Source organism: Mesoplodon bidens (genome assembly GCF_964165515.1).
Source record: "Mesoplodon bidens genome assembly, chromosome: 10".
In the NCBI taxonomy this organism is placed as follows: Eukaryota; Metazoa; Chordata; class Mammalia; order Artiodactyla; family Ziphiidae; genus Mesoplodon; species Mesoplodon bidens.
The window spans coordinates 67,072,666-67,097,144 of record NC_138172.1 but is presented as its reverse complement, the minus strand read 5'-3'; the positions used below and the strand labels follow the sequence as shown (position 1 = coordinate 67,097,144).

General features: G+C 43.7%; 1 protein-coding gene across 2 annotated transcripts in view; it reads right to left on the bottom strand.

Annotated features, from left to right (window-relative positions):
• The window catches only part of BLTP3A (bridge-like lipid transfer protein family member 3A), a 54,941-nt gene extending 32,659 nt beyond the window's left edge, over positions 1 to 22,282 (bottom strand). For both annotated transcript variants that reach the window (XM_081245306.1, XM_081245307.1), the window contains exons 1-4: positions 22,015 to 22,282; positions 2,396 to 2,558; positions 2,256 to 2,294; positions 1,447 to 1,538 (exon numbers count right to left, since the gene is read on the bottom strand). In XM_081245306.1, coding sequence (XP_081101432.1) covers positions 1,447 to 1,538; positions 2,256 to 2,294; positions 2,396 to 2,558; positions 22,015 to 22,058 — 338 coding nt within the window. In that variant the 5' untranslated portion in view covers positions 22,059 to 22,282. The remainder of the gene's footprint in view (positions 1 to 1,446; positions 1,539 to 2,255; positions 2,295 to 2,395; positions 2,559 to 22,014) is intronic.
• Between the last annotated feature and the right edge of the window lie 2,197 nt (positions 22,283 to 24,479).

The following is a 24,479-nucleotide window of genomic DNA, read 5'->3' as shown; positions in this document are numbered from 1 at the left end:
CTAGCAGATTAAACAAGAAACATTTTAAATGACACCTTGAGGACACAATCAGCCAAAATATAAAATGTGGGAAATTCTTTAGAAGAAATACTCCAGTTTCTACAAAGAACAAATGATATATAAAAAAGTGTAGGGGTGGGGTACTGTTCAGAGTTAAAGCGCTTTAAAAGGCATATCCTCAAATATAAGGTGTGGAGATCTGTGGCACCACACTGAATTGTAAAAAAATATTTCAGGGCTTCCCTGGTGGCGCAGTGGTTGGGAGTCCGCCTGCCTATGCAGGGGACGCGGGTTCGTGCCCCGGTCCGGGAGGATCCCACATGCCGCGGAGCGGCTGGGCCCGTGAGCCATGGCCACTGAGCCTGTGCGTCCGGAGCCTGTGCTCTGCAACGGGAGAGGCCACAACAGTGAGAGGCCCGCGTACCGCAAAAAAAAAAAAAAAAAAAAAATTTCAGAGACAATTCAGGAAAACCGAATATGCAATAAGTATTAGATGATAAGGAATCCCTATTAATTCTATTAATTGTGATAATAGTACTGTGGGGTTTTTTCTTTCTTCTCAATCCTGTCTGTTAAAGACACACAATACAGAAGTACTTACAGGTGGAATCATATGGCACCTGGGATTTGCTTTCAAGAACTACAGAGTGGGGCTTCCCTGGCGGCACAGTGATTGAGAATCCTCCTGCCAACGCAGGGAACACAGGTTCAAGCCCTGGTCCGGGAAGATCCCACATGCCGTGGAGCAACTAAGCCCATGCACCACAACTACTGAGCCTGAGCTCCAGAGCCCGCATGCCACACCTACAGAAGTCTTCGCACCTAGAGCCCGTGCTCTGCAACAAGAGAAGCCACCACAATAAGAAGCCCGCACACCGCAATGAAGAGTAGCCCCCGCTGGCCGCAACTAGAGAAAGCCCGCGTGCAGCAACGAAGACCCAACACAGCCATAAATAAATAAATAAGAACTACAGAGTGTGTGAACACACACACATACACACACACAAAGTGGCAGAAGAAAAGTATAAAAAGAATGGTAAAATGTTGAGAATTGTGAAAGTTAGATCTTCGGTGCATGGGGGTTCAGTACACTATTCTCTCTATTTTAGTGCATGTTTGAAATTTTCCATAATAAAGTTTTTATTTTTTAATTAAAAGGTGATCCGGGGCTTCCCTGGTGGTGCAGTGGTTGAGAGTCCGCCTGCCGATGCAGGGGACATGGGTTCTTGCCCTGGTCCGGGAAGATCCCACATGCCGCGGAGCAGCTAGGCCCGTGAGCCATGGCCACTGAGCCTGCACGTCCGGAGCCTGTGCTCCGTCCGCAACGGGAGAGGCCACAACAGTGAGAGGCCCGTGTACCGCAAAAAACCCCCAAAAAACAACAACAACAAAAGGTGATCCAAACCAGTTAATATGTTGTAAATAACAGGACCCAAAGCAACTAACCTCTGCCCTGAAGCGAGGGCAATAGGAGACTGTCCACTGGGGGGCCGAGGCTCTTCACATGTCTTCATCTCCACCTCTACCTTATCCAGACACTGAAATAAAAGCCACAGAGAGCTAAGCATCTGCACAAAATCCCACACAGCACAGACTGTGTCTTACCCATCTCTGTGCTCCAATACCTAGTCGAGGGCTGTGCCCACAGTAGGCAGATAATAAATGTCTGTCAAATGAATGAATGAACAAACTGAAATACAAAGGGAGCCCTCATCTTCACCCTTCCATTTCCATTAGCAGCAGAACTCCATGACAGGCATGGGATTAGCTCACAGCAGAAAAAGAAAACATATATCCAAGTTACCGAGATATTACTATTCCTGGGGACTCCAGTCTTTGGGGTAAAGATATGTATCAATCAGTTCCTGGAGGGCTTTCAGCTGATAATCACCCAACAGGCAACATGAACTAAACTTCTAATTTTTCCTCTGTCAGGAATCCAAAGGAAATGTAAAGGTAGAACCTGGGCAGCAAAACTTGTTTTAAAATAAAAACGAAAATCAAAACAAAACAAAACCAACTCAGGACTCCAGGGTCTTGTGTCTCAGTGCTAACTGCTATGTTGCACAGCAGTTCCAGAAAAAGCCCAGACAATAGTCACTCTGTCTCACAGAGAAGCTCGCAAGCCAGACAGAAGAACCCACACTCCCAAAAGGGACAGCCCATCAGGGCTCCTCCCTATCTTCTCTCAGATCTTCTAAAACCTTACCCCGGCCATCCCCATTTGATTACTTGCAATCAAGAAAGGTCATTACCAAGCAAATTGGGTGTGTCTTCAACTTTGTCCACTGGATCTGAAAGAGGAAAGCAAAGACTCAGGGCTATGGGAGTCACCCCTCAAGAAGGCAGGCCTGCTGGCCAAAGAGAGTAGCAGCGCTCTGACCCCCATTCTCACCCGGATTGAGGCCCTGTTGCAGTAGACCCGAGTGATGGCTAACCAGGTGGGAAGCTCCAGCACATTCTGTAGAACCTCTTCATCCAGCTCCAGGTTGGTCAGCTGACCCTCCCCTTTCAGGGTGCTCAAATTGATTTTGTCCGGGGAAAGATTCTTAGTGAACCTGAAAAGAGTGATGATAAGAAGCTATTATTTCCACAGAAATCTGCAAATGGGCATTATAGCAAATAACACTTCTCAATTTAGAGAAAAGAGAAAGTTAAAGAACAAATGGGGACTAATGGCCACACTGTCTCTATGCCATGTAAGATGTTAGGTGAGGACTTCCCTGGTAGAGCAGTGGTTAAGAATCCACCTGCCAATGCAGGGGACATGGGTTCGAGCCCTGGTCCCCAAAGATCCTACATGGCACGGAGCAACTAAGCCCGTGCGCCACAACTACTGAGCCTGAGCTCTAGAGCCCACAAGCCACAACTACTGAAGCCCGTGCACCTAGAGCCCGTGCTCCGCAACAAGAGAAGCCACCACAATGAGAAGCCCGCTCACCGCAATGAAGAGTAGTCCCCACCCGCCTCAACTAGAGAAACCCCGTGCGGAGCAACGAAGACCCAGTGCAGCCAAAAATTAATTAATTAATTAATTAATTTTTAAAGAAAAGATGTTAGGTGAGACATGTCATTCTGTCTCGACTGTGTCATCTTTCTACTCAAGAACCTACGATGGGAATTCTGGAGAAATGGCTATAGCAGTGGCAAAAGAGCCTTTTGACATATCTGAATCTCCATATAAAACCAGAACTAGATAGCAACTAAAAAACCCATGGATAACATTTAAAACAAAACTAGAAGATAAAGCATCCTCATAAACCCTCATACACAAGCAGGCAGGGAAAAAACATTAAGAGCCACAAGACATGAGTGCTATAAGCAGCTGTGCATATCAACACAGAGGAAAACAATAGGGCATCAGACAGATCAGAGAACAGAAGAACCCCAAGATAACCAAGTACTCAGCGAAAAGCAATGTGGGCCAATTTGAGAATAGCAGCTGAAACTGGAGGGATTTGGGGCAAGGGGCCCAAAGGAGCTGAAGCAATCTAACCCTGTAAACTCATGGAACTAACCAAGGCTCCTTCCTAGGACAGGGTGCTGCTGGGAGAGGAATCCAAACTGAGCAAGACAGAAATGAAGAAAAGAGATGGTCCAAATAAAAGCAGGGCGGGGGCGTTGGCGGGTAACAGACCAGGACATCTCAGAAAGCAAGCCATTATACTTTTAAACACTACTTGAAACAGCAGAAGAGGGAGCTCTATGAGGTTAGAATATAAAACAGTAGCAGATTAAATTATTGGCTTGTTAAGTAGGGTAAAGTGAAACCCCAGACCCTTACACCTACCTTTACTGATGTGACAAAAGAACACACAACCACTTACAGACTTGCCAAAGGGACTGAACCTGAATCTCATCACGCTACTGGGTCCAGCTGCTAATTTGCAGGAAATACAGAGGAAAACTGCTGAACTGCACCATAAGTGTGCAATCAGCAAAATCCAGGCCATGGGAAACTCTACAGGTCAAGGGGCCTGGACATAAACAATGCACACAGGCCCATCCTCTCCCTGTTCCACAGTCACTGTCTCGTCTTTGCTCATGTGCTCTTGCCACCCACTCCTTTTCCTGGAGCACCCTTATCACAATTTGCCATTCAAGCCCCAACTCCAGACTTCTCACTGAGGCTTTCTTTCCCTAACTGCTTGAACTCACATTAAACTCGTACCTTCTACATCCCTGGAATCTGTAACACACATTTAGGTCATAATCAGAGAGGGTCTTAGGCTGTTCTCTAATTTTCCCATGTGTAACTACTGCTGCACAATTAGATGTTGAGCCCCTTGATCAGGGGCTTAGTCTTAGCCATCCCTCCTAATAAAATGGTTCCCTGACAGAATGCTGGGCCTACATACCTCGTAGCTAACTGCCCTGTTGACTGACTACTCCCAGCTCCCTTCTCTCATCTTTTTGGCTGGATCAACTTAAGGCCATTGCCTCACAGCGTAACCCCCTCTCCTGTATGACAAGTTGTCTAGATGAATCTCACCCATGTAAGTTCTCACTGTTGTTGCCTCACATAGCCACTATTTTCTACCCCAATAATGAATTCCATTTCTCCTTCCACCTGTAACTATACTTAGCCCTTACATATATTAGATGCTAATAGCTGACTTTAGAGTTATACGTTGTTTACCAACTTTTTTTTTCCACACATATCCTTTCCTTTTACTAAGCTATGTTTTCAGTGTTTGTGGTTTTCCTTGGACCATAACATCATGACGGGCAAGAGTTTTATCTTTACAATTTTCCCCTACAGTGACTAACATGGTATTGGGCTGGCCAAAAAGTTCACTCGGGTTTTTCAGTAAAGTGTCATGGAAAACCCGAACGAACTGTTTGGCCAACCCAATACTATGTAAAAGGGCTCTGTAACAATTTTTTAAATGATAGTAAAAAAATTTTTAGAAGTTTATAAACACACAGTACTGTATGATATTAACATACACAGAAATGCACTGGCATGATAACAACAAATTCAGGGAAATGCTTTCCTGTGGGACAAGAGGAGGAGACCACAGCAAGGTGACAACCTGTATGGACAACGCTTATTTCTCAAGTTGGGAGGTGACTGTATGGCTATTCATTTTATCACTCTCTATACCTTTCAGTATGGCAAATATTTCACAATAAATCTACCTAAGATTTCTATCAGTGACTTACTGTATAAACTTCCTGTTTGAGAGAGCTACTCCTCCCATGGGTCTCTCACACTCTTACATGTCTTGGTGGGTAAGAAAAACACAAAACACATGACGCTGACCACTCCTTACCCAAGCCACTTCTCAGGATTCTGTTTGCAAAGCGTTTTGAGGGATGAAGTAATGTCCCCCTCCAGGGCAAAGAGCAGGCTTGTGTACCACGTACTATAAAAGCAATGGATTCCCCAAGCTCAATGTTCCACTCCTACAACACATGTACAGGCATCCAGCAGGGCCTGTTCATACCACGCCCGTGGGACCTGTGGGGGCAAGGGGAACTAGTGCAAACCTGTGTTTATGCTGCTTGCTGGGCCATGAGTAATAAAGTCCTTTGTCTCTGACCCAGGAGCCTCATGCTCTGCCAGCAACCACGAACTGCAGCAGGCTGTTAGCTTCTAAATAGGATAAAATAAAATCCCAGACCCTTACACATACTTTTACTGATTTTAATTCATAAAAGAAAATTAATCAACATTTACTGAGTATGGATCAATTTTATTCTCAGAACAAAAAAAACAAGTTTTCTATAATGGCTCCTATTCTCTGAAAACTAACTTGCCACAGAGGGAAAGAGAATTCCTTTTTACCTGTAAAGAAGGGCCACCTACTAGGAAACAGGACTGGGTGTGAAAGGGAAAAAAGTACACCTTAAACACTTCCACTATGTCAAACAACAACAACTGAAAGTAAAGGAAGATACAGTGCACATCCCTGAGTAAACTGGAGGAAACACACAGTCCTGAAGGAAGGAAAGGAAAGCGGAAGACAGAACTCAACGTTATTTGTAATCACTAGGTACCAGCAGGCTTTGTTTTTCAAGCCCCTTTCGTATCTAAAATAAGATATTACAATTATTTCCTCCCACCAACCCTTCCTTTACTCTTTAAATATTCAGGGAAGCCGCCTCAGCTCAGAAATGGGGGCGGGGCATCCGTCAGAAGAATTAGTCTTCAAGATAATAATTTTTGAAGACATAAAATTAGTTTTGAGGACTGTGTGTCTCCCCTCTCCTCTGCACAGATTCTGATAAGACCCCACCTCCCCACCTCAGCTGAGAATCACTAAGATAAGCTACTTTTCCTTCAGATAAAAAGCTATTTTCAAGAAAAAAAAGTAATAGGGACTTTTTCAAGTATGTTTCTCTCTGAAAAAAAGAGGAACATACTCCAAATAAAATGAATAAGTTACACTGCTTATTAGCACTGACATTCGCAGAGTGACTGTATTAAATAGATAGCATACATCTAACTTCTGTACTGTATTCTATGCAAAATCTAATTCTATTTACAGCTCCATATAAAATAAATGTCATTTTTCATTTTTTCAAGCCTTAAAAAAATAAAAAAGTATGACAACATTTTACTTTGTACCAGGCACTGAAAAGGAACTTAAACACATTATCTCAATCAGTCTTCGCAATACCCCATATGAGGTATGCATCATTATCCCCCTTTTAAAGAGGAAGAGAAATGGTTCTGATGAACCTAGGGGCAGGACAGGAATAAAGACGCAGACAAAGAGAATGGACATGGGGAGGGGGAAGGGTAAATTGGGACAACTGAGACAGTAGCACGGACATATAGACACTACTAAACGTACACCAGATGGCTAGTGGGAAGCAGCTGCACAGCACAGGGAGACCAGCTCGGTGCTTTATGACCACCTAGAGGGGTGGGAGAGGGAGGGGATATGGGGATACATGTATACATATGGCTGATTCACTTTGGTATACAGCAGAAACTAACACAACATTGTAAAGCAATTATACTCCAATAAAGATGTGAAAAAAAAATAAAGAGGAAGAACATGAGGCTCAGATGTGAAGTCATTTGCCCAAGGTGACAGGGCAGGAAGAGGCAGAGGAAAAGCATGAACCCAGCTCTGCCCACTGGACTGTCTTACTTCTAGTAACATTTTCACTCAGTAATATGTTCCTCTAAAACACATCTGGCACAGAATGAATTTATAAGCTATCTCAGAAATGGTTAGAGGACATCTTTTCCCTTTTACAACCTACCATGGACTGCTTAACCTGTATAAGAAGAATAAATCTGTTTGGGGGGGTAAAGTTAGAGTGTAACTCCATCAAAAACTTCTCTGCACTTTGCCAAACAAATCAGATTAATAAAATCTTTCTTAAGTGTGCCCAGGGCTAAGTCACCACCATACCAGCAGTAATGCCCAGTCTCTACCAAGACACTGACAAGAGACCACACAGGTTACTGTGCCATCAGCTCTATGATCAAATATGCAAGTAAGTTAGTAAGTAATCATCAAAAACTGAACACAAGAAACCACCAAGAGTTCTCTACTTATGCTCTAAGGATGGCTGACAGTACAGGCAGGTTATGCTGGACCACCACAGGCTGTTCTCCCATAACAGTAATAATGATATAACATAGATTTGTTTTTTAATTTATAAATTTACTTTTAGGAGTCAACAAAAAATGGCTATTGCCTTACCAGCTTCTCAAAAATGCAGTAAGAATTCCTCAACTGATTTCATCCTCATTTTATAATAACAAAGAATAGGTGAAAGGTGACCCATGGGGCCAGTCGTGGCGGAGGTTTGTGGAGGTCTACTCAACCAAAGAAACCACTGATCTGAGATCTAATTGGAAACCATCCAACAACCCCGGTACAAATTTCATTCAGCATTTGTGCTCCTAATAGAGGATGACATCACTGAGTCCAAGGGTGGCTGAAAAGGCTAATGGAAGCCTGCTATTTATTCCACTTCAAGAATGTGGGAAAACATGGCCATCTGTTACTGTTACAGAGCATAGAAGCTAAGATGAAATCAAGATGGAAAAACAGATTTTGATCAGGTTTCATTTCTGCCAAAGAACTGCAATCTGCCAAAGAGACAACAGAGAAAGGCTCTCAGACATCTTTACATGTACCACAATGATGGGAAGTGAGAATTCTTAGATTTGCAGAGTCACAGAATTTCAGAGCTAGAAGGGATCTTAAATAATCACTTAGTCCAGGGACTTCCCTGGTGGTCCAGTGCTAAAGAATCCGCCTTCCAATGCAGGGGACACGGGTTCGATTCCTGGTCAGGGAACTAAGATCCCACGTGCCACAGGGCAACTAAGCCCCCGTGCCACAACTACTGAGCTCACACACCTCAACAAGAGAGCCCGTGTGCTGCAAACTACAGAGCCCATGCACTCTGGAGCCCGCACACTTCAACTAGAGAGAAGCCCGTGTGTCACAACGGAAGATCCCACGTACCACAACTAAGACCCAATGCAGCATGCATGCGTGCATAAATAAGTAAATAAATATACATAGTCTTATTTTCACTTTGCTTTTTTTTTTTTTTTTTGCGGTACACGGGCCTCTCACTGTTGTGGCCTCTCCCGTTGCGGAGCACAGGCTCCGGACACGCAGGCTCAGCAGCCATGGCTCACGGGCCCAGCCGCTCCGCGGCATATGGGATCCTCCCAGACTGGGGCACGAACCCGTATCCCCTGCATCGGCAGGCGGACTCTCAACCACTGCGCCACCAGGGAGGCCCTCACTTTCCATTTTTAAAGGACATTTTAGCTGGATATGGAATCCAGGCTGAGTTTCTTCCTTTAAGCATTTTAAAGATATCATCCCATTGTCTTCTTGCCTCTTTTGTTACTGATGAGAAGTCAGCCATTAATTTATATCAATGTTCTCCTTTCTGTGATGAGGCATTTTTCACTGGCTGCTTTCAAGTTTTTCTCTTTATCTTTAGTTTTCAGCAATGTAACTGTGATGTGCCTGGGGTGGTTTTCTTTGGATCTATCCTGCTTAGGGTTCACTGAGCTTCTTGGATTCAGTAAATCTGTTTTTCACCAAGCTTGAACATTTTGAGACATTATTTCTCCCACTCTCTCTCTCTGTTGCAGCTCTTTTGAAATATCACTAACATACCATATATACATCCATTTAAAATGTACAGTTTTTTTAGTATATTCAGATAGTTGTACAACCATAAGCTTAATCAATTTTCACTACCTCTCTTAAGGAAAAAAAATCCACACCCTGCAGCTATCACCCCCAATCTCCCCATCCCTCCCAAAGCTAGACAACTGTCATTCTATTTTTTGTCTCTATAGCTTTGCCTATTCTGGACATTTAATATAAATGGAATCGTACAATACGTGGTCTCTTGTGACTAGCTTCTTTCACTTAGCATACTGTTTTCAAAGTTCATCTATGTTGTAACATGAATCGGCACTTCATTATTTTTTATAGCAAAGAATATTCCATTGCATGAATATGTCACATTTTGTTTATCCATTCATCAGTTGATAGATATTTGGGTTATTTCCACTTAGAGAATATTATGAATGATGCTACTATGAAAATGCAAGTACAGGACTTCCCTGGTGGTCCAGTGGTTAAGACTGCGCATTCCCAATGCAGGGGGCCTGGGTTTGACCCCTGGTCAGGGAACTAGATCCCACATGCCTCAACTAAAAGTTCACATGCTGCAACTAAAGATTCCCCATGCTGCAACAAAGATCCCATGTGCCACAACTAAGACCCAGCACAGCCAAATAAAAAAATTAATATATTTTTTTAAAAAAGCAAATACAAGTTTTTTTGTGGACTTACAATTTTATTTCTGTTAGACATACACTTAGGCGTAGAATTGCTGGGTCAAACGGTAACTGTTTTACTTTTTGAGGAACTGCCTATTTTCCAAAGTGGTTGTACCATTTTGCAATCCTACCAGCAGTATTTGAGAGTTCTAATTTCTCCACATCCTCACCATCACTTGTTATTATCTGTCTTTTTCATTATAGCCATCCTAGTAGCCATTGTGGGTTTTTGGGGTTTTTTTTAACATCTTTATTGGAGTATAATTGCTTTACAATGGTGTGTTAGTTTCTGATTTATAACAAAGTGAATCAGCTATACATATACATATATCCCCATATCTCCTCCCTCTTGTGTCTCCCTCCCACCCTCCTTATCCCACCCCTCTAGGTGGTTACAAAGCACCGAGCTGATCTCCCTGTGCTATGTGGCTGTTTCCCACTAGCTACCTATTTTACATTTGGTAGTGTATATATATCCATGCCACTCTCTCACTTCATCCCAGCTTACCCTTCCCCCTCCCTGTGTCCTCAAGTCCATTCTCTACATCTGCATCTTTATTCCTGTCCAGCCATTGTGGTTTTGATTTGCATTTCCTTGATGGTCTCATGATGTTGAATATCTTTTCATGTATTTGTGGCCATATCTATTCAGATACTCCGCCCATTTTTAAATTGGTTACTTGTTTTTTTTATTATTTAGTTGTCAGCCATTATTCAGAAATTTTTTGTCTTGTTTTAGTTATCTACTGCAGCATAACAAATTACTCCTAGCGCCATAAAACAGTAAGCATTTTATTAAGCTCACACATTCTGTGCATTAGAAATCCATTCAAGGGATAACTAGGATTGTTTTTCTCTGATTCATGATATCTGGGGCCTCACCTGGGAAGAGATGAATGGCTGGGAGCTGGGATCACCTGGAGCCCTCTTCATTCACATGGATGGGCCCTGAGCTGGAATGTCTCAAAGGCTGGGCTCAGCTGGGACTGTTGACTGCACACCTACATGTAGGTGCTTCGTGTAGCTTGTATGTCACTTCCACCCCCATTCAGTTGGTTACAAGAAAGCCACTAGGGCCAAGAGAAAAACATGTAAGGTGACAGATATCGTTGTAGCCATCTTTGGAAAGTATAATCTGCCATGTATCTTATTCTCTCTTCTCTCCTTCTAGGACTCCAATTACACATATTTTAATATTGTCCCATAGTCACTGAGGCTCTGTTTTTGTTTTTCAATCTTTTCTGTTCTTCAGAGTAGATAATTCCTACTACTCTATTTTCAAGTTCACTGACCCTTTCTTTAGCCATCTCCAATCTGCTGTTGAGCAAGTCCACTAAATATTTCATTTCAGACACTGTACTTTTAAGTTCTAGATTTTATATTTGGTTCTTTTTATACTTTCCATTTCTCTGCTCACATTCTCCATTTGTTATCAAGTCTGCTTTAAAGTCCTTGTCTGATATTTATTACTACCAAGTTTATTTACTACTACCAAGTTTGCTTTAAAGTCTTTGTCTGATAATTCCAACATCTGAGTCATCTTGTGGTCATTTCTACTGACTGCCATTCTCTGGACAATGAGTCACATTTTCCTTTATTACACATGTAGTCATTTATTATTGTATACTGGACATTATTGAGATTCTGGATTCTGTCAATCTTCCTTTGAAGAATTTTGTTCTGTTGGGCAATTAACTCAGCTAGATTCATACTCCAAACTCTGTCTTCCCTGTGGTGGACAGAAGCTGAATCTCAGCTCAATTCTTTCAGCTTTCAACCATTGCCTTTCCAGGCTCCATGGAGTCTTCCCCCATGCATGTCAAGGATTAAAGCAGATTTTAGGGCTTCCCCTTCTGTTGCTCCCTTCTTTTTTTTTATAATTGCAAATCTCTTTATTCTTTTCTTTTCTTTTTGGCTGCACTGGGTCTTCGTTGCTGCACGCGGGCTTTCTCTAGTTGCAGCGAGTGGGGGCTACTCTTCATTGCAGTGCACAGGCTTATCATTGCGGTGGCTTCTCTTGTTGCAGAGCATGGGCTCTAGGCATGCGACTTCAGTAGTTGCAGCACGTGGGCTCAGTAGTTGTGACTCACAGGCTCTAGGGCACGTGGGCTTCAGTAGTTGTGGTGCATGGGTTCAGTAGTTGTGGCTCACAGACTCTGGAGCACAGCCTCAGTAGTTGTGGCACACAGGCTTAGTTGCTCCGCAGCATGTGGTATCTTCCCGGACCAGGGATTGAACCCATGTCTCCTGCACTGGCAGGCGGATTCTTAACCACTGTGCCACCAGGGAAGCCTGCTCCCTTCTTTCTGAGATTTATTCCCTCATTTTCCAGCCCCTCTTATAGCCCTGAACTCTACTCTCTGACTCCCCAAGCTAGTAAGACTGCAGACTTTTGCTTGAGTGCTAGCCATCACCCACCATGCAAACTGGGGAGTGTCCTCAGGCAAAAAGCTATATAAGTGAGACTCTTACCCAGTGCAGTTCCCATCTTTCAAGTTCCCTGTCAGTTTCTGCCTCATTTGGTCACTTTCCAAAGTCTTCCAGTTGTTGCTTTTTACATACTACCCAGAGTTCATAATTGTTACATGAGGGAGGGTTAGGTCAATATAAGAAACTCCTATATTATTAGAAATAGAACCGTTTTCTACCTCTGTCAAGCCATTTCCTCAAATGAAGTGAGTTCCTGAACACTGCAGCCCCTTCTTTCGCTCAGGTTAAAAAACACAGATTTCAAAAAAAGAGACATACAGAGAGAAGAAAGAAAAACAGATTTCTCTTAGAAAAGGAAAACGCATATTTTCAGCTCTGCCTGGGAAAGCACTACACCAGATGGCGCGAGGAAGTCAGCTTGAATGAACTTAGCCATCCCTATCTGGATTGTCTACATTTCAGAACTCCCCAACTTTCAATTGACTCATATATACCACTGCCCAGACCCCTGCTGCCCAGACCCCTGCCCCATCCTCACTGCCACTGCAACAAAAACCACTTTTGGAAAATAAAAAACAAACTTGGAGCTTCCAGAGTATCTGTGGATTGAGGAGCTATGAACGTAAGAGTAGCTTAGGGGAGCTGACCCTGTAGGACATACTACGAATTCGAGTTGGTCTAGTTAGAATAGCATTCCTGCTCCCAAATATGTTCTCTATTCCTCCCCTTGAGCTGGGTGAAATCATATACCCTAATGAACTGGGAATTTTGGTGAGAAAGTAAGGGGAGCAGAGCATATAGGCCTGAGGGTAGGGGATATGGTAGCAGAGGACTGAGGGTAGAACCGGGGCAATGGGTGCATGAGAAGGGGGGACTTAGGAGGTGGGAAAGAGACATAAAGGAGAGAAGAGCGAGTATATCAAGCGCAAACTTGAGCTGTTTCAGATTCCAGACTAACTCAGTGGTTCTCAGCCCTAACAGACTCAACTCTACGAGTGGTATTGCCAAGACTGACAACATTTTCTAAAATAATGTTCAGAACAATCTTCCCCCATGGTAGCTGCAGTCCTGGAACATTCACTCTAGTTCAAAGCTATGCAGGGAATTCCCTGGTGGTCCAGTGGTTAGGACTCCGTGCTTCCACTGCAGGGGGCATGGGTTCAATTCCTGGTCAGGGAACAAAGATCCCACAAGCTGCGCAGAGCGGCCAAAAAAAAAAAAAAAAAAAAAAATCTGTGCAGTACTTTGTGTTTACATGTAAGTAGGCTTATATAATCTAAACAGGTAATTCACCTCTGTAAACATCTAACAAACATTAAGAAGTCAAAAAGGACAAAGGACAGGGAGTTCCCTAGTGGCCTAATGGTTAGGATTCCGGGCTTTCACTGCCGTGGCCCAAGTTCAATCCCTGGTCAGGGAACTGAGATCCTGTAAGCCACTTGGTGCAACCAAAAGTAAATAAATAATTAATTTTTAAAAAGACAAAGGACAATCCTTCTTTGTGTAAAATGATTCTGCATACTGCATGACGTCAGCATCTCCAGCCCACTCATTAAATGCTGGTCACCCTCCTCAATCACAACCAAAAAAAAAGTCCTTGCTAAGATACAATGATCTCAATGATCTAAAACATCTTACTCCAAGGAATGGGAAAGGAAAACGTTTTCTTCTTCTTCTTCATCTCCCCGCCTTCTTCAAATGGTTCCCTAACAATCAAGACCCAGATCTCCATCTAGTGAGCTTATATTATATATAATTAACACACTATTGCTTTTGTGGGCTAAGTGGGAACCTATTCAACATTTACAACACTATTTCTACTACTGGACCCCACACTCCAAATTTCAAACTTAGAAATAAATTTTGAGAACATAACACTTCCATAAGTCAGAGACTTAAATACACTGACCTCTCACCATCAGTGTTCTCATTCTTTAAATGATGGGCTGACATCCAAGATAGATATAGATATAGATATAGATATACATATCTCCAAGGCACTATAAAGACTGAGTATACATGTAAAATGATCATTGCTGTGGGCAAATAAAACAACATCAATCAACAAATAATTTATAATACATCTAGTCCTTATTTTTGTGGCAAGAAGGTACAAACTACAAACCCTTTACCTAACTTGCTAATGTGAATTATTTTTACACCTTAGTTTTTCCATTTACTACAGATATTGATTGATTGATTGATTCCACTGCTTATAAATATTGGGAAATGTTCTTTAGCATCTATAATCAGCACCAGTAGCACTTGCTTCATCATGCAAAGATAAAAGGTCCCTTAATGACACTGGGTGAATTGGATTCCCTTGCCCTTCTGCTCTCCCACCCCCACTCCTGCTCCGGTCTATGGTTCTGTGAGTTGTAACTATGCACCCCCATTCTACATACCTTCTCCTGAACCCACTTAACCCACTCAAAACATCTTAAACTCTCTGGTTTTCAAAGTAGCCAAAGGACATAATCCCTGCCATATGGAGGTCACACTCCAGTGGTTGTAGAGAATTAAGCTGTGATAAAAAGAATCTTTTTTTTTCAGCAATTAACGCCATACTTAACAGATTACTATTCAGCCAGGCTTTATATTAGGTGAGGGTAACTAAATGACCTCTAATTTTTTTTTTCCTCTGTGAGAATACAGTATATGATTGTGCTATCTTCTTAAACTTTGGATAATTAAATCTTCTAAGGACCCAACCCAGTATTACATTTCAAGTATTTCACCTATGCTGAGGTCAAAATTTACCTTGTAGTGTGCCTTGATAAGAAAAAAATGATAAATGGGACCAGCCCTTGTTTCCTTCTCTCCTTAAGCAGTGATACAGAGCATTCATCTCTACCTCTCCATATTAAAATATTAAGAAACATAATTCTTAAATATCTAAAGAATTAAGACATTTGGGTAAGTTAGGCACTGTTAGTGATCTCTCTTGAGCAACTTTAATAAGATAAGTAGTAGTCACTGTTCATTGAATACTTTTTCAGTACCAGGCACTTTTATACATTATTTCTAATCCTCAAAACAACAGAGTGCGTTATTATCCCCCATTTTACAGATGAGAAAACTGAAGCTTCAAGAAGCAAAAAGACTTCTGAACACCAGTTTACAAGTAGCAGAGTCAGAATGTACAGCCACCTTTTAGAATCCAAAGTCCTGGTTCTTTCTACTACTATGACATGCCTCTCAATTAATTTTTCAAAGTAGCTAATTTCATTATTTGTGAATCATACATTAAGCTTTGTACATCAGATACATATGACAGTACTGCTTTGAAATTTTTATTGCTTATAAATGCTACTTTTTAAGACACAAGACAACCACTTTATGATAAAAGGGAATCATCCTTGGAAAGTTGTAAAGACTCTAATACAAAAACTATGAAATTCAGGGCTTCCCTGGTGGCGCAGTGGTTGAGAGTCCGCCTGCCGATGCAGGGGACGCCGGTTCGTGCCCCGGTCTGGGAAGATCTCACGTGCTGCGGAGCGGCTGGGCCCGTGAGCCATGGCCGCTGAGCCTGCGCGCCCGGAGCCTGTGCTCCGCAACGGGAGAGGCCCGCATACCGCAAAAAAAAAAAAAAAAACAACTATGAAATTCAAATTTTAGTTTCTTTAGTAAAGATAAAAGACTATGCCAGTGGGGGACTAAGCTTATAGAACAGAATGAAATTATTTAATATCCAGGGTAGTCTGAAGACCAAATATTTAACAAAAACTCAAATGCCTAAAGAATGGCCCCTCCTTTCTCTCAAGGTACATGACCGTTATTTTGACAGGGAGCAAAGCATCACATCCATTCCAAGCAAGAAATGTTCTGGGTTAATGGTTACAAATTACCCTAATTATTTTCATTGAACCTCCCAATTTGAACATTTCTCCAAAAAGATCTGTTTTCAAGGTTCTGACATTTGCTTGTGACTCAAATCTACAAATAAATCAGAATTTGAAAATTAAACAGAGGCAAAAATAAAGTGGCCATCTGGTTTACCACAGATGAAGTAAAGAAATTTTCAAAACATACGCATCAGAATGACTAAAATGAAAAAGATAAAAAATACCAAGTGTTGGCCAGGATATAGAGCAACCAGAACTCTCATACATTTCTGGTGGAAGAAGTGAAAATTGGTACAGCCACTTTGGAAAACTGTTTGGCAATGTCTATTAAAATTTAACATATACATATCCCACAACCCAGAAATTCCACTCTTAGGTATATCCCCAACCAATATGTATACATTTGTTCACCAAAGGACATGTACTAGAATGTTCCTAACAGCACTATTCAGCATAGCCCTAAACTGGGGAACTATCCAAATGTCCATCAATAGTAAAATGTATAAATGCATTTAGGTATATTCACATAATAGAATACTAGACAGCAATGAAAATGAAAAATCTACAAATTGATACAACAGAGATTAACCTCACAAAAATAATGTTGAACTAAAGAAGCCAGACATGAAAGCATACATTCTGTGATTCCATTTATGTAAATTACAAAAAAAAGACAAAACTAATCTTTGCTGTTAGAAATCAGGACAGTGGCTACCCTTTGGTAGAGGTAATGATGGGAGGAGACACAAGGGTGCTTCTTGGTGCTGATAATATTCTCTTCCTTCACATGGGTGCTGGTGGCAAGAGTATGTTTAGTAGATGAGAAGCATTAGAGCAGCAGAGTGATTAAGGAGCCCGGCTCTGGGGACTTCCCTGGTGGTGCAGTGGTTAAGAATCCGCCTGCCAATGCAGGGGACATGGGTTTGATCCCTGGTCCAGGAAGGTCCCACATGCAGAAGAGCAACTAATCCATGCGCCACAACTACTGAGCCTGCACTCTAGAGCCTGCACTCCACAACTACTGAGCCCGTGTGCTGCAACTACTGAGCCCGTGTGCTGCAACTTCTGAAGCCCGCTTGCCTAGAGCCCATGCTCTGCAACAAGAGAAGCCACTGCAATGAGAAACCCATGCACTGCAACAAAGAGTAGCCCCCACTCACTGCAACTACAGAAAGCCCGCACACAGCAATGAAGACCCAAAGCAACCAAAAATAAATAATAAAATTTTAAAAAATAAATAAAATAAAACAGATGATTAATAGGCATTAAAAAAAAAGGAGCCCGGCTCTGGAATGGGAGTGACTGCGTTAGAATCTCAGTTCCATCACTTACTAGTTATGATTTGGGGCAAGTTATTTAACTTCTCTGTGCCTCATTTCTTCATCAATAAAATGGGCCTAATGTCTCCTTCACAGGGTTAGTCTGAGGATTAAATCATCATAAGACTTGTAAAATGCTTATTCGCACAGTTGGCTGTTACTATTAAATATTTGCTGAGTAAACAAAAGCACTTATTCTGAAGCAACACAACAAGATGAGGAAGGAAACAAATACATATATGATTGCACTATTGCCAGAAAATGCACAAAATAATTATTTGGGAAATGAAGATGACAATAAGTAAAGTCTAGTATAAAGGGGCGTGATCTGGAAGCTGAGACTAGGCCTAGAAGCCTTCACCTAAACAGACCCTGGGCAAGCAGGGTAAGCCTCTCCGAGCCTGCAGCTCCCAGCAGTCCACCAGAGGCTGGCCCAGTGATCTCTCCAGGATGATGAGTATAAACGAGTGGAGACACTGATCAGAAACGGAGAGGGCTGAGCTCACAGTCAGGCTCTCTTATTCTCTGAAAGGACTCTGAAATCTTCTATGCCTCTGAATTTCACCTAATGCTTATGTTTTTTAAAATATCTATCATGTCTATCAGCCATGTCTTTGTCACTCGGGGTCACATTTCCCACAGCCATTCTGAGTAAATAATTCATACTTCTGATGGGTTTCTAAAAGAGCCAGTTGGATTAGTTGCTGTCACCCATACCATGGAATGTATTCTCTGGCCATGCAATAATAGCTACTCTTTATTAAATGCTACTTCCATGCCAGGCACTATAATAAATACTTTATCCCCAATTCTCAAAAAATTCTGCAAAGCATGTAGTATTCTTCCTTATTCTCATCCTTTACAGATAAGAAAACTAAGGCTCAGAAAGGCTGCCCTGTTCATTAAGTGGCAGAGCTAGAAGGTGAAAAGCTCTTTTCCTGAGCCATAGTCCCTTGACTCACTTTACAATCTATCATATTTCTTCTTACTTGTATAACAAAATGTCTTAGCTAGGGCCTCCCTGGTGGTGCAGTGGTTGAGAGTCCGCCTGCTGATGCAGGGGATACGGGTTCGTGCCCCGGTCTGGGAGGATCCCATATGCCGCGGAGCGGCTGGGCCCGTGAGCCATGGCCGCTGGGCCTGCGCATCCGGAGCCTGTGGTCCGCAACGGGAGAGGCCACAACAGTGAGAGGCCCGCATACCGCAAAAAGAAAAAAAAAAAAAAAAGTCTTAGCTAAGGTGTTCTAAAACAAGAATAATCTAATTCGGTGAAAAATCAATTTTGGATATTTTTTAAATGATTACTTTTGTTTCTAAGTAAAGGTCTCCTCCTGGGTTTATTTAAATGAATACTGTACATTGAAGCTATTTGTATTAAACAGCAGTCATCCAAACCATAGGTTGAAGGCCTTAGAAGAGATTTATACTTCTTTTCTCCTGAATCCCCAGTGCCCAGATCAGTGCTTGGCCTAGAGAAGACACTTAACAAAAGTATCTTGAACATCACCTCCTTCAAATCTTGTTTACCAAAATACTCTACTAACAAGTAGGATGCATCCCAACAAGAAACTTTAGTACCTGAAACTTCATGACCAAAATTAAAAATAATATGCGAGTCACTGGGATATCCTTCCTGCTATAGGACACTCTTCCAGGTCAAGCGGCACTGTCATCATCAACAAGTAATTATTAAACACCTATAAATATTTACTTAATATAGTAATCCAGTATCCCTTCTCTTCTCTCTCCTTCCCCATCAGGTTTGGCAAGACACAGAAGCTATAGTTCCCCTCCAGGCAGGCCGGCCTCTGTACGTGTAGTAGAGACCATACAAAGACACAAATGTCACATGTGATTAAGGCAGCTTTTCCGAGTTAAACCAACAGAAGGGCCTCAGGAGCTTGACCTTTCCCCCAATCAGACCCATGTCCTAGCACTTTTCCAGGAGCCCTGAAATTGCAGCCCTGAATAACCTTCTCCCCCCACCTCCTCAGTCAAACACACAACCCTGAGGAAACAAGAAATTTCTTCCAATGTGTGTCATACCTATTCCTAATTCATCTAAAAGAGATACTTTGTTCACAAGGATTCACTGAATGTGTCAGCAATACTATTAAAATTTTTCTTTAAAAACTCTATCTTCATAGAGGGTGCACAGAATATGAGTATCCTATGGGGAAAGTATACCAGAATTAGAAAGCTGGGTTCTATTTCTCTACCTTTTTTTTTGGCCGGGCCATGGGGCTTGTGGGATCCTAGTTCCCGGACTAGGGATTGAACCGGGCCCTTGACAGTGAAAGCGCTGAGTCGTGACCACTGGACCTCCAGGGAACTCCCTCTATTTCTCTACCTTACCTTCCACTGCAACTTAGGCAAGTTATTTATCCTCCTAGGCTTTACTTTCCTCAGCCATAAAATGAGAGGTTGAACTAGTCAAGGATTATTCAGGGAATTCACTCAAGATGCCTTATGGGGTTAAGGCATGTGCTTTAAGGGGTTCTTAACCCTCCCCCTCCCCCCGGGGAACTTATATAAAAAATTACTTGTTTGTGTATGTGGATTTTTCAGGAGAAGTCTATGGCTTATATCAAATTGTCACACAAGTTGTGGCCCCCAAAATAGCCATATCTCATGTTTTATTGAGCACTTACTATGTGCTAGGCACTGCACCGAGCCCTTGTGTATTAACTCATATAACCCTCACAATAACCCTTTGAGTTAGATACTATTATTATCCTCATTTTACAGTTAAAGAAAGTAAACCAAAAGGACTTCCCTGGCGGTCCTGTGGTTAAGATTTCACCTTCCAGTGCAGGGGTGCGGGTTCGATCCCTGGTGGGGAAGCTAGGATCCCCCATACCTGGGGCCAAAGAACCAAAACATAAAATAGAAGCAATATTGTAACAAATTCAATAAAGACTTTTAAAAAAAATAATAAAGAAACCAGAAGAGCCTGGGCTTCTAAACACAGTGCTATGTTAGGTAAGGTCATCTCTAAACTTTAAAATTCTCTGATTCTGTGTTCACTCAAATTAATGGTTTTCCTTTAGTTAAATTTTCTGTCTCATTTCACAATCATTAGTCCTACACATAAGTCTTTACACAGAACAACCAAATTTATGGAACACCCAAATGAATGTTACCTGAAAAACAATATACTAGGGAATTAACCAAGTAAAGGGTCCAAAGGCACTTTCCCACTCCAGCCTCCAATCTACTTTTACTTTTAAAAACATGGTGTGGTGATTAATCAAAAGATGTATCTGAATCTAATGACTAATTAAAGTCTAAAATCAAAGTAACAGTAAATTGGCCAGTTTCTGCCAGAAAAGGAGATGCAGTGACAGCAATAGTGTCTCACACACCACTCACCAAGGCAATGAGAAGACCAGGAAAGATACATGAGTGCAAGGTCTGGGGTCCCATGTTGACTGGCTTCTCCCCCTACTCGCACCTCCTGAAAACCACTGACCACTGTGGAGCCAAGGACTGGATCACTCTCCACGTGACAGACAACGGCTGTCTAAAGGTATTAAGGTATCACCAAGCCCCGCTTGGAATAAGGAGTGAAAACTGAAAGGCTAGCTTCCAATTTTTGTGGACACCAGTTCTGACAACCTGCAATCGTAATCAGGGGTCAGCAGTCACCCAATTAAAACTGAATTGTTTTGCCTGTCACCTGGCTCGGGTCCAAATGACTTGAGGGACATCACATTGCTTAATAAATGACTGCAAAGTAGAAGTGGGCGTCGTTAGCTATTTTCACAGGCTGTCAAAAAACCTCCACATCTTAAAGGGAAGGTTGTTGAAACTTTATGCCCAACTCTCATGGCCCTTCTCCATTTAGTCTATGTAAGGAAAAGAGAAGCAAAGGAAGGAGAAAGGAGATCAGAGGAACGGCCCTGGGTGCAAGGATTAGGTTTTTCAAGGGTGATGCAACAGGGTCAGCCAGACGATGAAGAGGAGGAGCTGGGTGCTTCTCGGAAGGAGAAACCAGTGTCGGGGTTGGGAATCTGAACGGAATATGGGTTACGCGGGACTGGGTGACAGGGTTATTTAGAAGGGGCCGGGGAAGAAGGATCTAGCTCGGAGCAGAACTAGGAAGAGGAAAGCCGGGGTGGCGGTGGTGGGCGGGTCAAGAGGCGGGCAGATGGCCCCGAGGGAGGGGCAGCGGGTCCTCAGCCGAGAGGAAACATAGCGGGGCGGGCAGGAAAGGATGGAAACCGCGGGGTCCACGAGTGACGGGCAGAGGGCCCAGGGGGCATGCAAGGGAGGACGGGGTGACCTGCCCGGCGGTGTGGGAAATGAGGGTGCGCGCAGCCGGTCAGGAGACCCTTGGGGTCGGGAGGGCCTGGGGGCTGTTAGGCTGGGGAGGAGAGCCTGGGCACCCGCGCAAGGGCAGGGGAGCCGGGTCCCGGAGGGCCCAGGGCCAGGGAAGAGCAGAGTGGTGACAACGTTTGGGGCCACCGGAGCGGGGAGGCGGACGTCCGGCTCGAGTTGAGGCGGGGATCGCCGCCGAGTCCCGGCCCGGGCTGAGGAGAGGGAGGCCGGCCAGGAGCACGGCGCCAGGGAGGAGGGTCGAAGGGGGCGAGGAAGGGCCCGGGACCGCTGGGGCCGGCGCTGGCGCTCTCACCGGGACAGGTGCTTCAGGATCTGCTTCTTAATGAGCCCGGCCATGCCGGAGCCGCGGCCCGCGTGGAAGGCAGGCGGGCAGCTGTGTTCTCCTCAGCCCCCGAGAAGAGGCGGCCCCTCACCTCGCCGCGGCGCGGGGACCGGACGCCGCCGCCACAGCTGCCGCCATGGCACCCTCGCGCCCCTGCCCCGGCGCCCAGAGCTCCGCCACGATCCCACCCACCCGCGCGGCGACAAGAAGATCGCGCGCCTCCAGCCTGGCTCGCGGCAGCCCGGGGCGCGCGGTGTGGGAGGGGCGCGCGGCGGCGGCGGGGGCGCGCGCGGCGTGGGGCGGGGCGGGCGAGCGCTGAGCTCGCTCTCTCCCCTCAGCCCCGCCCGCTGTCTGAAGCCGAGGGGGATCTGAAGAACTTCGCCTCTGAACTACAGGAGGTTCACACCCCGGCAGTCTCCTTGAAGCATCAGGGAAAGGCGGCGTGTCTGTAATTTTTTGCAGGAATTAGCTAGGTAATTGCACACCTCCTGGTCCGCTTCTCATTCATTTCCCTCACACGTTAACTCATTTGTTGAGCACCAGCTAACTGTACTGCAGGAATCGGGCTGGGGAGTGAAAAGTAGTCTCAAGGACCTCACAGGCCCATAGAACCACTGCGCTCTGCTGCTTTGTGCTGAAGAGTGAGAGGGGGGCGCCTCGCCATCCTCTATGTGCCCCTCTTAGCCTTTACCTGGTTAACCAATGGATATATGTTTACTCAACACATATGAGATGTACTGCAGAGGCACCCACTCTCAAATGCTGGGGGCAGCAGAAAATGAGGCAGTAACTTTAAATGACCAAGGGCTTTAGAGATTAACTTTGTTTAAAAATAAGGAAACTGAAGCCCAGGGGAAATAGTTGAAAGAGCTTACTGAAGGTCACAGCTACATAGTGAGACAAAAGACTAGAACCCAAGTGTTCTTGCTCTCAGTCCAGTGCTACTTCCACTCAGTCCATACACTTAAAAGTGTAACCCATATGCCAGGGACACCTGTAGATTCAGGCAAAGGTAGAAAGGTGGCAGTTTTCTGGACTTAAACCTTCAAGCAAAAACCTGAGCAAAATACTCTCCGAGACAGGCTCATAGGAAATCTGGCCACCGGTTAATTTTAAGTTTATTCATTCTTGTAAATAGGTAATACATGAACATAATAGAAAAATCAAGATAAGCCTCCCCCCTTCCTTGTCCCTCGGCCATTCAATTCCCTTCCACTAAACAACTGTTACCCCTTTCCCAAATTATGTTTTTGTTTTGTTTTAATTTATTTCGTTTTATTTATTTATTTTTGGCTGCATTGGGTCTTCGTTGCTGCGCGCGGGCTTTCTCTAGTTGCGGCGAGCGGGGGCTACTCTTCGTTGCGGTGCGCGGGCTTCTCATTGCGGTAGCTTCTCTTGTTGCAGAGCACGGGTTCTAGGTGCGCGGGCTTCAGTAGTTGTGGTGTGCAGGCTTCAGTAGTTGTGGCACGCGGGCTCTAGAGTGCAGGCTCAGTAGCTGTGGCGCACAGACTTAGTTGCTCCGCAGCACATGGGATCTTCCCGGACCCGGGCTCCAACCCGTGTCCCTGGCATGGGCAGGTGGATTCTTAACCACTGCGCCACCAGGGAAGCCCCCAAATTATGTTTTTAAAAGGGAACAAATCATCCTCAGCCTGGGTTCTCTACTATCCATTTTCCTCCATCAAGACTGCATAATCTATCATTATTTGTTCCTCTGCCCACTTCTCACCAGAATACATACCAGGGACCAATAGACCCCACGGAAGAAGAGATTTCTTGCCAGGATTATTGACCATAATAGCTCCTTCCCAATTCGGCTGTCACCTGCTGGGGCCTCAGGGCAATTTCTTGCATTTCTTGCTCCTTTTCCTAGAGCACCCCAGCAGGTGACTGGATATCTGACATTAGCTATGTAAAACAAAACTTGCCTCAAGCTCAGAGACTCAGCATCCTTGTTAGATGATTCATCATGCCTGATGAATGAGATATTTTTATTGAAAGCAAAAACTCATGCTCTAAAAAAAATATGGCCCCTCTAAGGACCACGGAATAGGAGAGTTCATACTCTCACCAGTAGTATCGTACTTTCCCTGCAATGCTAAGAATGCAAAGCACATAAAAACAAAAGGGATTTGGGGCCGATCTGTTTTTTTTTTTAAGGTTAAACATTTCATTTTGAAATTATTGTAGATTAACATTCAGTTAAAGTAAGAAATAATACAGGGATCCCTGTACCCTTTATCCAGTTCCCCCCAATGGTAACATCTTGCAAAACTTTAGTACAATATCACAACCAAGATATTGACATTGATACATTCAGTGTACAGAATATTTCTTCCTGATATGAATCCCTTTTATTTCCTTTTCTTGCCTTATAGAGTGGACTACCACTCCTGGAACTTTGTTTAATAGTACTGGTGAGAGCAGACATCCTT